At 36.1% G+C, this 12,385-nt stretch overlaps 1 protein-coding gene across 2 annotated transcripts in view; it reads left to right on the top strand.

Annotated features, from left to right (window-relative positions):
* The window catches only part of CARS1 (cysteinyl-tRNA synthetase 1), a 32,846-nt gene that overhangs the window by 5,371 nt on the left and 15,090 nt on the right, over nt 1-12,385 (top strand). For both annotated transcript variants that reach the window (XM_056493722.1, XM_056493723.1), the window contains 13 exons: nt 2,675-2,766; nt 3,581-3,669; nt 3,964-4,060; nt 4,481-4,579; nt 5,521-5,670; nt 6,916-7,056; nt 7,762-7,850; nt 8,447-8,568; nt 9,558-9,670; nt 10,187-10,315; nt 10,525-10,654; nt 10,952-11,055; nt 12,063-12,160. In XM_056493722.1, the coding sequence (XP_056349697.1) occupies nt 2,675-2,766; nt 3,581-3,669; nt 3,964-4,060; nt 4,481-4,579; nt 5,521-5,670; nt 6,916-7,056; nt 7,762-7,850; nt 8,447-8,568; nt 9,558-9,670; nt 10,187-10,315; nt 10,525-10,654; nt 10,952-11,055; nt 12,063-12,160 (1,453 nt within the window). The remainder of the gene's footprint in view (nt 1-2,674; nt 2,767-3,580; nt 3,670-3,963; nt 4,061-4,480; nt 4,580-5,520; nt 5,671-6,915; nt 7,057-7,761; nt 7,851-8,446; nt 8,569-9,557; nt 9,671-10,186; nt 10,316-10,524; nt 10,655-10,951; nt 11,056-12,062; nt 12,161-12,385) is intronic.

Genomic DNA, 12,385 nt, shown 5'->3' on the forward strand with positions numbered 1-12,385 from the left:
TAACATTATTATTGCATACAGTTACTGTGTAATTGATAGATCCTGACCTATTTGGATGTAAAAGCTGTTATCAAATTTTTTATGTTAAAATTCTTCAGTGTACAGAATTCAGTTATGTGTATTTTCTTTAAAAACCTGACTATCTTCTGGTTTGTAAAAGAATGTGTGGGTTTGGGCTTTTTCCTGGAAATACCAAGATTTGCCCAGTCTACTTTTTTTCTTGCAAGGCTAACCAAATAGTTGTTGTATAATATACAAATCCACAATAAAACAAACTGAATACTTCCTCTTATGATTATTATTATTAACACTGAACTTCACAAAGAATGTCTGGGATACTTTTTCAACTCTGGTAATTTAGGCATGCTGATGGTTTGAGGAAGTATTAACTGGTTAATCTAGACCATTGTGTAAGCATGGGCAGGCATTTTTGAGAGCTGCATCACTCTCCTGAGTTGTTTCCCAATGAGCTAGTGTAATTTAGTTGCTTTATATGAGATCCTTGCTCAAGGAGTCATGAAATAATGAAAAATAACAACGCAGAGCTGTTGTATAGTGCTTGCAATACCTACAATTGAATGCATGTCTGTCATTCTTACTGATGTTTGTTAGCTATTATTACTCCAGTGCCATCTGCTCACAACCTCTCACCATTTGTGTTCTCAATTCCTAATAGACCAGCATTTAAAAGACTGCTGTGACTAAATTCTCTGTGTGTTGCATGTGCCTGCAAGTATTTGTGCTGGTTATTATTTCCTTCCAGCAGAGAAGGGATCTCAGCTGCACCCCTGGCTCTGATAGCAGATTTATCCACTAACTGCAGATTGTCTGTAGACTTCCATGGGTCAGGGTGGAGCAGTAAGAGAAAACGTTTCCATTTTCCTGACCATGAAATCTTTACTGTTAAATGTCTCTTTCTGAAGGTTTATATCATCATGATTGGTGCATGTGTTTCCTGGAATGGTGTTCTGCAGTGTTCACCATAAAAAGAACACATAAATCTGCCATACTTCTTAGACCTTGAATGCTTCATTGTTGTTTCTTTGGTGTACCAGCAAACTCCATGGTGGATTTGAGCAAATGAACTTCAGTTCAATCCAGGGGAAAGGCTGTAGGCTGGCAGGGGTGTATTTGACCAGACTAACCAATATTTTACTAGCCTTTTACTTTGCTCTTGGCAAAATTTGACACCTAACTCGCAAGCTGAGAAATATGGGCTGTAGTATCTGGGTTTTTCCTTATGTTCATGTGGTTGTAACTGAAGAAAGCTTTACAGATTTATCTTCTATTAGACTAACCCACACAGGCTTCTTTCCCTGAGGGAAGCGTTGGCCACAATTAAGCATGCCAGAGTAATCTCTGTAAATCAAAGAGTAAACAAATCCAAACCTTGGTATATGATCCATGTTATAGAGAGAACTCTTCAGGAGTACCTCATGCAATGAAATGTTTAGAATGGACACATATTTCCATGGATTCATAGCATGGAAATGAAATAAGTGCCTTGTGAGGCAGAGTCCTACATTTAATGTATTTTTTTCTTATTTAGACAAAAAAGCAAGATGAAGAGATTATGTTTTTTATGACATGAATGTTTTTGTTACTTGAACGTTTTCAGCCAAAATATGCATATGAAGATATTGAGGGAAACTGAGTTAATGAAAAGCACCCTGAGACACAGGATAAGAAAGGCAATTTTGTTGTCAGAACAGTTTGTAGAATATTTTAATTGCAGTTAAAATGCATACCATGAGAATTCCTAAATATAGTGCTGTGTGTATTAAGCTGGCAAACTTGCTGTATTTTTTAATTTCTTGGTTTGTTTTCATTCCTAGTTAATGTGATAATTGCTTTAACATCATTGCAGCTGTAAGCATCCCAGTACACAGCAAACTGCAACTCTGACAAATCACATGCCCATACTTCTCTTTGAAAAAACCCCATGAGTTTAACAACTATGTTGCTTCTTACAAATCTAAGAGGAGACAAATGCAAGAATATTGTCACTAATATTACCCTGGGTTTTATCTACTCTTTTTAATGGCAAAATGTAGGCCTCTTGCTGAACTGGAGCATATTTGTGGTAAATGAGTCTGTTCAGAAATGTCTTGTGTACATAACAACAATGCATGATAAAAAGCTGAGGCTCTTTCTAACCCTTTCTGTCAGCTCTCCTTCTCAGCCTGAGCACACCTACTGTCAATATTGGCTCTAGAGACCCACCTCTGGACTCTGGAGATGTTTTGCAAATTCTGTGTGAGATCTGTGCTGTGCCATCACAGTAAAATCAGTGGTGTTGCAGATAGCCAGGATTGCCGTAACACTTCATTAATGATTCATTGAATTTCAAAACTTACGGTAATACTTTACCTGAATCACATGTTCTTACATGTGTACCCTCTTCCTCACTGCTACTTGCATCAAAAGCTAATAGGAATGGCAAATTAGAGAGTAGAAAATAAACTAGATTGGAACAATTTCCTTGGGTTTTGGTGGCTTTGTAGGAGGCTCTAACAGAAGTAGCTGCGTTACTAGGATTGAAGCTGCTTTCTCCATTTAGATGTGGGGGCTTTTTCCTTCTGAAATAATGATGTGATAAGGAGGGAATGTTATATTGCAAACCTATTTGTGGAAAGTGTCTTTTCAGTTTTCTTTAAACTACCTTTTCTCCTAGGTAAAGGCAAACGTGTGCAGCCCCCCTGGTCTCCCCCTGAAGGGACAAAACATTCCAGGCTCTGCCTCTACAACAGCCTGACTCGCAGTAAGGTGAGTAAATGAAAGTGGAGATTTCCCTAGAAACACAAATAGAGCAGTCATCAAATCCTTGTTTCTGAAGTGTTTGCTCTGTCAATAGTCAGGTCTCTGGGTTGTATTTTGTGGAATGTAAACAAGCACTCGCAAGGAACTCTGTGCCAGTCAATTGCATTTGCTGGGCAAGTGTAATACTTTATCCTGTATACACTAGTATATATGTGCACTACAAGTGTGTGTCTCTTTGTGCATATTGCATAATATTGAGTTCCCAGTTTCAAGCTGTCATGCAAAATAGCCAGGCATTCAACTGTAATACACGTAAGTGTAGGCAGTGTAAGCAGAATAAAATCACAGTTTCTTTATTCAAAAAGTCTCACCAATTATACAATTGTAATATAAAAAGTCTAAAACGTCTTGTGGTCTTGTTTGAAAGTTCTTTGGGAAGGAGGAAATACTAAGAATATTAATTTTACATGGCATGTAGTATTCAAGTATCTGTGAACTGATTGCAGGATGTAACCTTTTTCAATGCAAAAGAAAACTTTCACTAACAGTTTGAATAGTGCCCTGCTTAGTCTAGATTGTTGTAACCTCATATCTTGATTGATGAGAATGCATAGAACATAAGCAGCCACTCCCCATTATCTCTCTTACACGATAAAGCTAGTGGTGATCTTTACTCATGGTAAAGTTGGGAATGGAATAACTATTTGTTTTTTGTAATTATAATCCATGTTTTCATGTTCTAATCTCTAAGTGGAATGTTACTGGCCTGAGGTCATGTCTTCAATTTCTTCTGACCATTGTACCTTCCCTTTCAATTAAGGAAGTATTTCAGCCTCAGAATGGAAAAAAGGTCTTGTGGTATTGCTGTGGTCCAACAGTTTATGATGCTTCTCACATGGGACATGCCAGGTACTTAATTCCTTACTTTGATATAGATGGTAACAGGGCCTAGTAGAAGCAAAAGATTATTAGAAGAAGGTATTATTTAGATGAGTGTATTACTAGAAAATGGTCTCTTTTGACTCAATGCTTGCAATTTAAGAGTGAAAGCACGTTATAATGCTTCAGCATTGTAAGATTTAAAACTTACTAATAGATGGGGGCAAGGTAAAACTGCTGCACAGTTGTTGAGGTTAAAATGGTTTGTACACAGAATAGACACAGATATTTACTAAAAACACCCCTGTATCTTTTTGGTTTTAGGTCCTACATCTCATTTGATATCCTGAGAAGAATCTTGAGGGATTATTTTAAATACGATGTTTTCTATTGTATGAATATTACAGATATTGATGATAAGGTAAGGGGTGTTTTAAATTGCAATCTAAAATGCTGAGCTTTTAGAATGAAAGTCAGAGACTCACATGTTATTGCCACTTGATAAGCCAAGATAAATCTTACATGTATTAACTGAGACATACATTTTGTGCACAAAGGCATTGATTTTATTAGTTTTGTTGCATTCCTATGGTAGCAAACCCCATATTGTTGTATAATAATGAATGTTGTCACAAATAATGAAGACTAAGTATTTTAAAGAGATCATTTGTTTTATTTACCTTTTGAGGTAGTTAACTCTGTATAGTGTTTGATTTGTATTATTGCACACAGTTCTTATAACTTGTTAAATTTATAGGGAAATGCCTTTTGTACATAATAGATTTTATCTGCACTTTGTATGTGTCACTTCATGGAAATATTTCATGTTTCTGATTTGTAGATCATCAAGAGAGCGAGACAAAATTACCTTTTTGAACGATATAGAGAGAACAAATCAACACCAGATCAGCTGCTTGAAGATGTTAGAGCTGCCTCAGAGGTGGGTGTGCTAATCTCTGCTGGTGTTTTAGGTTCCCGCTCAATAATATAGGAAAGCATCTAAAGAGTGCTTCAGACTTTGCTGCCTCCTCTAACCTTCTCCTTCTTTTAGTTCTGGTATGGCACACATTAGAAATGTTATTTGAACTGCACTTCAGTTTGATTTTTACATTGTTTTGGAATTGACAAATTCTTTAGAAGGCATTCCTGATTTCTGTGATCTTAGCACTTATTTGTGAGTGCATATATTGCTCAAGCAGCATTTGGATGTTTGTGTGTTAGAATTCAGATATTTCAAATAATCCTTTAAAAGAGTTTTTAAACAGTGGTCTGTCAATAGCCTGTTAAAGCTTGGGAGGTTTCCATTTTGTACCATTGATGACCTTGAAAAAAAAGGCTCAAAAGCTCTTAGGGTTTAATAAATTGTGTATTCAGGACTGAAGGTGAGAGAAGGTGATTCTCAGGTAATTTTTAGAACTACAGATCACAAAGAGATTATCATTCTAATGAATTGAGTACAGCCTGAGAATAAGAGGACTGGAAATTTTGGACAACTATCTTTGCCTGACATACTCCCTAAACATTGCATTTAACCTCTCCCTGTTTAACATTAAAGCATGTCTTTTTCAAATTTGTGGTAATCAACTGCGCAGTTAAGGTGATTAGCTGCACAAAAAATGAAAACAGCAGTAATTATGATCATGTAGTGATTGATGAAGTCTTTCTGAAAAATGAATTTGGGTGTGAACTAAAATCTTGTGATCGCACCTTTATTTCTAGTGAGGAGCATATTTCATGTTTCAGTAGTTGAAGTCAAAGGTTTTTCTGTGGTCTTATTCATCACCAGCAAGGTACTGTGTGGCTAAGATAATATTCTGTGTATGGAGCATAGTGCTACTGTACTGCAGCTGGCTTTCTGATTTTTTTTATTTTTAATTGTAGCCCTTTTCAGTTAAACTAAATGAAACAACAGACCCAGATAAAAAGCAAATGTTGGAAAGAATTCAAAATGCAGTGAAGTCTGCTTTTGGCCCTCTACAAGAAGCTGTCCAAGCAAAGCTCCCTGCTGAAGAGATCAACAGATGTTATGAGGTAAGTTTGAGCTCCTTTTTATATTTATATTTGGCTTATAATTTTTAGGAGACTTAAAATAATTTGTAGCTCATAGTAATTCCCTGAGATATGATGGAACCTTTAATTCATAAAAAGAGGAATCGTGGGACTGAGAATTTTTTAGTACTTTTCATTCAATATAGGAAATTTGATTCTTCAGTTCAACTAGAGTGTTTTTTGGATGCTGTTTTTTGCTGTTTTTGTCAATTACTTTTTTTTTTTTTTTTTAACCTTTCCAGTGAGGATTGTGTTCTTGCATGTGCTTAGACTTTCTCTTTGGCTTTTTTGTCCTGATGAATTATTTTCATTATAGGTGACTGAACATGCATTTTTGGTGTTCCAATACTAGTGGCAGTTTTCCACACAAGTGTTCTGTCTCTGGTTGTAGAGGAAAATACCTCCCACAAAGTTGTGCTCAGGATAATTTTTATTAAAAACAATTACATTTAGTGACAAATAATCATGTTGACTTTATTAGGCTTTGGTTCTGTCCCACTAAGCAAGTCAGTCAGTATAACTATTTTTAGTAGTTATTTTCTTTTAGTAAATTATTTCCATTTTCATCTTCTCTTGGTTTCAGATTATTTGTGATAAGTACTGTTAGGTACACATGGCTATGTGCTCCCTTCTTGAGAAGACCCTGTCTAAATTACACATTTTTTTAAAAAAGGCCCAGCTACTCTAGTATCAAATATATTTATAAAAGTGTATATTGACCTAATGGAATTTAAAAAAAGCCCTAAAATCTAAGCAATCATTCCTTGTGCATTATATCCTAGTGTCAGAAATAGAAATCCTTTAATATAAGACTAAAAGGTATCTTTGCTGATGTCCAAATTAGTTTTTCAGACACTTTTTAGCAATGTACACAGTAAGGCTTCTGTTAGATTATCCAGTAGCAGTGAGGGAACAGAAAATGTAATACAACTGCTGGTCCCATCTGGTGTTTACAGTGGAAGTTCCAGATGCCTATTTAAGTGATCAGTATCAAAACAGATACTATTTAACAGATTGTCTTCCTTACTCTGGTTGTTTCATCTATATCTATGAAGGACAATATGATAAAAATTTGGTAGAAATCTGGATTACTCTGTATTCACAACTAAGTGTCTTATTGCAAATGTCTTATTCCTTAAGCAATCTTCTGTTCAGAATGAGATCTTTCTATACAATTTAAACAGGGCAAGTCTTGGATCAGTGGCTCTTATCATTATTGTTTTCTAGACATTGTTGGAAGAAGCCAAAGATTTGCTGTCTGACTGGTTGGACACAAAATTTGGCAGTCAGGTGACTGACAATTCCATATTCTCAAAGCTCCCCAAATTCTGGGAAGCGGAATTTCATAAAGATATGGAAGCACTCAACGTAAGTAAATGAACTGTTTTCTAAAAATATACATGCCATGCCTTATAGTACCCAGAAGACAGTTTAGCTCCTTATTAACTTTCAAGAATCTCATATTTCAGCCTTATTGATAAAGTAATTCCTTTAATATTAATAGGTAGGTGTTAAATTAGCACCTGCTGTATTTCCATCCCAACAATCTTCAATCTATTGTGGTTGTTGCACCCCACTTAATTGGTGATCAGGTTTGATGCATGCTCTCCATGCCATCCCCTTGGTGTAACATGAGTGAATAATCATAAACTGGTCCAGAAGTTTGAGCTGGAATCTGTTGGCTGCACTTGAGATCCCTGCTAACCTCAGCATTTAGACTGACTAGTTAAGAGTCTTCAGCCATTAAGAAATTATGTGATGGTAACCATCAAGAAGAGATTTGTCTGTTAAAATTGAAATTCTTGTCACAGGCAGTGGTTCAGGTCAGTGAAGGTTGATTTATTTACCTACAAATCAGAGGGACTTGCTACCTCTTCTGTCAGAAGAGCTGGCATCCCTTTAAAGACTGAAGGAAAAGTGGCCACAGCACATTGTTTCAGAGCAAAAAGCTTGAAATAGGAGTGCTAGATTTTATTATAACTTGCTTTTGAGCAAAATTGTAACCAATACATAACATATATATTTTGTGCATATTTCCATAAATATTTATATAATTCTACTTTTTCTCTCTAGGTTTTACCTCCAGATGTTTTAACACGGGTTAGTGAATATGTGCCAGAAATTGTGGATTTTGTGAAGAAGATTGTGGATAATGGTTATGGGTAAGTTTGCTACTGAGTGCCAGAATGAATGATTTAAGTATTTAGCTGTGAGCCGTTTTCTCTGTTTTCATCTGCAACAGTAGTCTTTGCCACAAGCAGTTTTTCATCAAAGAAAGAAATTTCAGGTTTTTTTTGCAAAAGAGCTGTTATTTTGCACCTGGTATGCTTCTTATGATGTACTACAGGGTGAAATCCTTGTTCATTAAAATAAAGTTGAAGTTCTGTTCACTTGAACTGTGTTTGATTCCTGGTCTTCATCAAAAATCATCAAAAATTGACACATGACAGAAGTCAGTTGCAAATAACAATTTTTTTTTAAATAGTAGTTCTTGTGACTGTTTCCTGATACTTCTCAAAAACTTAACAATAATTGCTATTTTCTCTTCAGTTAATTTTATTATAACTTCCAATGATTGGTGCAAAGTCTTCATATGGTGAGGCCTTAAAACTTAGGCTCACCTAAGTCATATTTACAATACTGAGAAGTACCATAATATGAGAGGAGTTACTAGTAAACTTCTAACGGTGATTTTGGGGATAAAATTCATTTAAGTTGTTGTAGAAAGTTAGGCTAAATAATGTCTTTAACTTTTCAGGTATGTGTCCAATGGATCCGTATACTTTGATACTATGAAGTTTGATGCCAGTGAAAAACACTCCTATGCTAAGTTGGTGCCTGAAGCTGTAGGTGATCAGAAAGCTCTTCAAGAGGGTGAAGGTAAAGATTTGCTCAAGTTGCTGAAGAAACTGACAATATGTTGGTCTCTTCAATTGATTTTAGTGATATTTGGATCAGTCACAGTCAGAGCTTGATGATTTACTTGCTGCGCTTCCTTTACCAATTTCTTTGCCAGTTTTGTAGCTTGGGCTTCCTGAAAAATTTTTATTGGAAAATACAAAGAAATTATATTAATCCTAGGATGGTTTGGGGTTGCTTTTTGTTTGTTTATGAGGTTATTTTTGGTCAGAATCATTAATAACTCAGTCATTTGGCCGTAGCCCAGTTATTTGCCCGTTCATCTGGCTCAAAGTAGGAGCAAAGACTTGAACCTGGGTCTTCCACATGCTGGGCACAGGTTCTCCACATTAGGCTGGGGTTATTTCATGACAAATATTTGGGTTCCTCTTTCATACTGAGAGCTCTTATTTTAACTTTGTTGTGCTGAACCAAATCCAAGTATGGATTTTTTTGGATAGAGCTATAGCAGAGCATTAACTTCGAATGCTCAGTAAATAGGACTCATTAGCTATCTGCTCCAAAAGTTTTACAGTTTTAGCAAATCATGCAGAAAGTCTATAAAAAGAATATTAAAAGGTTTAAATAAAACACTCATACTAGGTGAAATCAGGACACTTACAGAGCAGTAGGTAACAGAGGAGTAAATGTAGCTATTGAACAAATACCAACCATTCTGTGCAGCAGCTGAGATTAGGGGAAGAAATATGTGCCTGGTAAGAGAATGTGGGTGAATCTCATGTCAAAACTTAGAAACCGGTGCAGCTGATACTTACTTGTCAGATACTTGTCCATCACACATTAACCCTAAAGGATTTTCAAGGTTAATAATGAGGATTTTTGAGGGTTCAATGATTTGGGGGCTTGTGTTTTGGGGTTTTTAAAAGGTTCTCTTTATGTGAGACACAGGAAGGCCAAAAATCAGTAATGCTGGTGTAAAATGGATACATTTACATTTTCTCTTTTGAAAGGTGACTTGAGCATCTCAGCTGATCGCTTAAGTGAGAAGCATTCTCCAAATGATTTTGCTTTATGGAAGTCCTCCAAGCCAGGAGAGCCCTCATGGGACTCTCCATGGGGAAAGGTAAGGAAGGATATTATAATCAGGATTTGGATTTTCTTCACTTATTTAAATAGCAGAGTTACAAAAGTTTTTTTGCCTCATGTCTTATTAACAGTGTATAAAATGTAAAGATTATGTATTCAGTCATAAATATTCTGTGGTTAGTGTTCATTTAATAATCTGGAATGTGTATCAGTCTGATACTTTTTAAGCAGAAGTTTGCATACAGGCCCAGCATGGCTGTTACTTGTGGTTTGTCCTCTGTTAATTGGCAAGCTTTAGCTGCAGTAAATTCTGTTTCCTTTTTTTTCCCCCTTGTGATCAAAAATATTCATGTATCTTTTAAAAGAACAGTAAGCAAGGTACTCAGAATATTACAGATGTATTGCTAGGTTATATCTTTAAATGCAAGAGTTTCCTTTTGTGACGGTGAGACTAGGAATCTTTTTTTTCTCTTAGTAACGGCATGAGGGAATGAGACAGAGGCAGGAGAGGAAGACAGTTACTAGTAACCAAGTAATACCTTTTTGTTAACAGGGTCGTCCGGGTTGGCACATTGAATGTTCTGCCATGGGTGGATCTGTTCTAGGAGAGTCGATGGACATTCATGGAGGAGGCTTTGATCTCAGATTTCCTCACCATGACAATGAGCTGGCACAGTCTGAGGTGAGAGAACTGACCTTTCTGCAGTGATAAAGCAACATGCTTTGCTTTCACTGCAACTTACACAAATCTGTAATTCAGTTTTTTAAACTTGATCTGTGTTTTCTGTATACGTGAGTTTTGGTTCTCAGGGTTTTATTCTCTAAGTTTTCCTATTTCATGATATCTATGTAAACAGAGTTGGGTCTTTGGGTTTTGTTTTTTTCCTGCAGGCATACTTTGAAAATGATCACTGGGTTCGGTATTTTCTGCATACTGGTCACTTAACAATTGCTGGCTGTAAAATGTCCAAATCTTTGAAGAATTTCATTACCATAAAAGATGCACTGAAGAAACACACAGGTAAAAATTGTTCTCAAATGGGAATCCTTTTGGTGTACTTTGAGTGGTGACTGCAATAATTTTTTAGTCGGGCTAACTTCAGGTGCCTTTCTTCTTAGCTAACTTTAGAACAGCTTCCTTGTTCTTCTGATCATTGTTGGTATTTATTAGTATGGATGACAATAGTTTTGCTTTTTTGGGAGATGTAGTGATAGTAAGAACTTTAAAGATTATGTTCTTAGCCATTGCAGTATTGGAGTCCATGAAAAAGTTTTAGCTTATAAAAACTTTCCTTGTTTATTTTAAACCTCCTAAAAGCACGACAGTTACGGCTGGCTTTCCTCATGCATTCTTGGAAGGATACACTGGATTATTCAAATAATACTATGGAGTCAGCTATTCAATACGAGAAGTTTATGAATGTAAGTTTTCCATTTCTTCTCCAGCTCTCTAATCTTAGTTTTGCTATCTTTGTTTCAAGGAATAGAACTCCAAGGGTATGTAGGCCATATTCCCAGACTGGGTTTGCTTTCTGAATTCATCTGGGATGGCACAGTGCTTATTTAGCTACCATTGAACTCTCAAGTCCTATAAATTCCACAGACTTCTACATTTCTCTGCAACTGGGTGCTCTCTCCAGGTTTTGATATCTCTGAGTAGCTTGGCACTTACACACAAGATCTCACAATTTCTCAGTTGCTTGTAGAACTCAGTCCCACAGACACTCTCTAACATTTTCACCAGGTCAGACTCTACACAAATGTAGCTAAAGGGGAAGAAGGAGTATTGTTCTCACTTTGTCTCCTCACCACAAACATTGAGCCTTTGCCTCTGTGCCTTGCAGGTGTGTGAGAGGTTAGGCACAATTCTTGTCTCTGGTTAGTTTGGAGCCATAATTTAAAATCACATTTCCCACAAGGACACTGGAAAACATTTTGAGATTGTTGATCTCAGTCTCTTCAGCTGAAGGTGTTCTGCTTTTTATATAAAATGTTTGGTTTGGGCCACACATTAGGTCAAAATGTCTTTTTACTGAGCTGGATGCCCATTTAAAACAGATCCTTGCTATAAAACCATTTTATTCTTCAACTTCCATTGCTAGCAACACACTTTAAATCTGTCCTAAGAACTGTTGCCTAAACATTTTTAAAAGGTTTTTTGTGTGAGCAGCTTGGTATTAGAATATTGTAGGGTATATGTAGTAACAGGGCAAGAGATAAAAATGAATTTAGTCCAACTGTGATTGGCAGTTATGCAAATTGATTTTATTGGGTTTTATTGTCTTGAGAAACATCATTAGATCTGGCTGAAACAGTGTTGAACCTATAAAGTTTAGGATTCTCATTAAGAAATAATGCCCTTTCATAGTAAGTATTGTTTATATTATGGTCAATTGAACCTGACTTCTAGCTATATTCTTCTTTTACAGGAATTCTTTTTGAATGTGAAGGATATTCTTCGAACTCCCACTGATGTGACAGGCCAGTTTCAGAAATGGGAAAATCAAGAAGCAGAGCTGAACAAAAAGTGAGTGGAGCATTCCTACTTCTCTCTGAATTGTGTTGCTTCATGTTTAATTATTTTTTCCTTACAATATCACTTACAATGTGTATAGTGATATTTATTTCTGTAGCATTCCCACTTAACATCCTAACTCTTCATAAGCAATAATTTTAGTCTTGGGACAGCTTTATGAAGTATAGATGAAATTGTTAATTTCCCTTTTGTTTAGTTTAAGTACACTGGCATGCC

Source organism: Oenanthe melanoleuca, chromosome 5 (genome assembly GCF_029582105.1).
Source record: "Oenanthe melanoleuca isolate GR-GAL-2019-014 chromosome 5, OMel1.0, whole genome shotgun sequence".
NCBI classification, from domain to species: Eukaryota; Metazoa; Chordata; class Aves; order Passeriformes; family Muscicapidae; genus Oenanthe; species Oenanthe melanoleuca.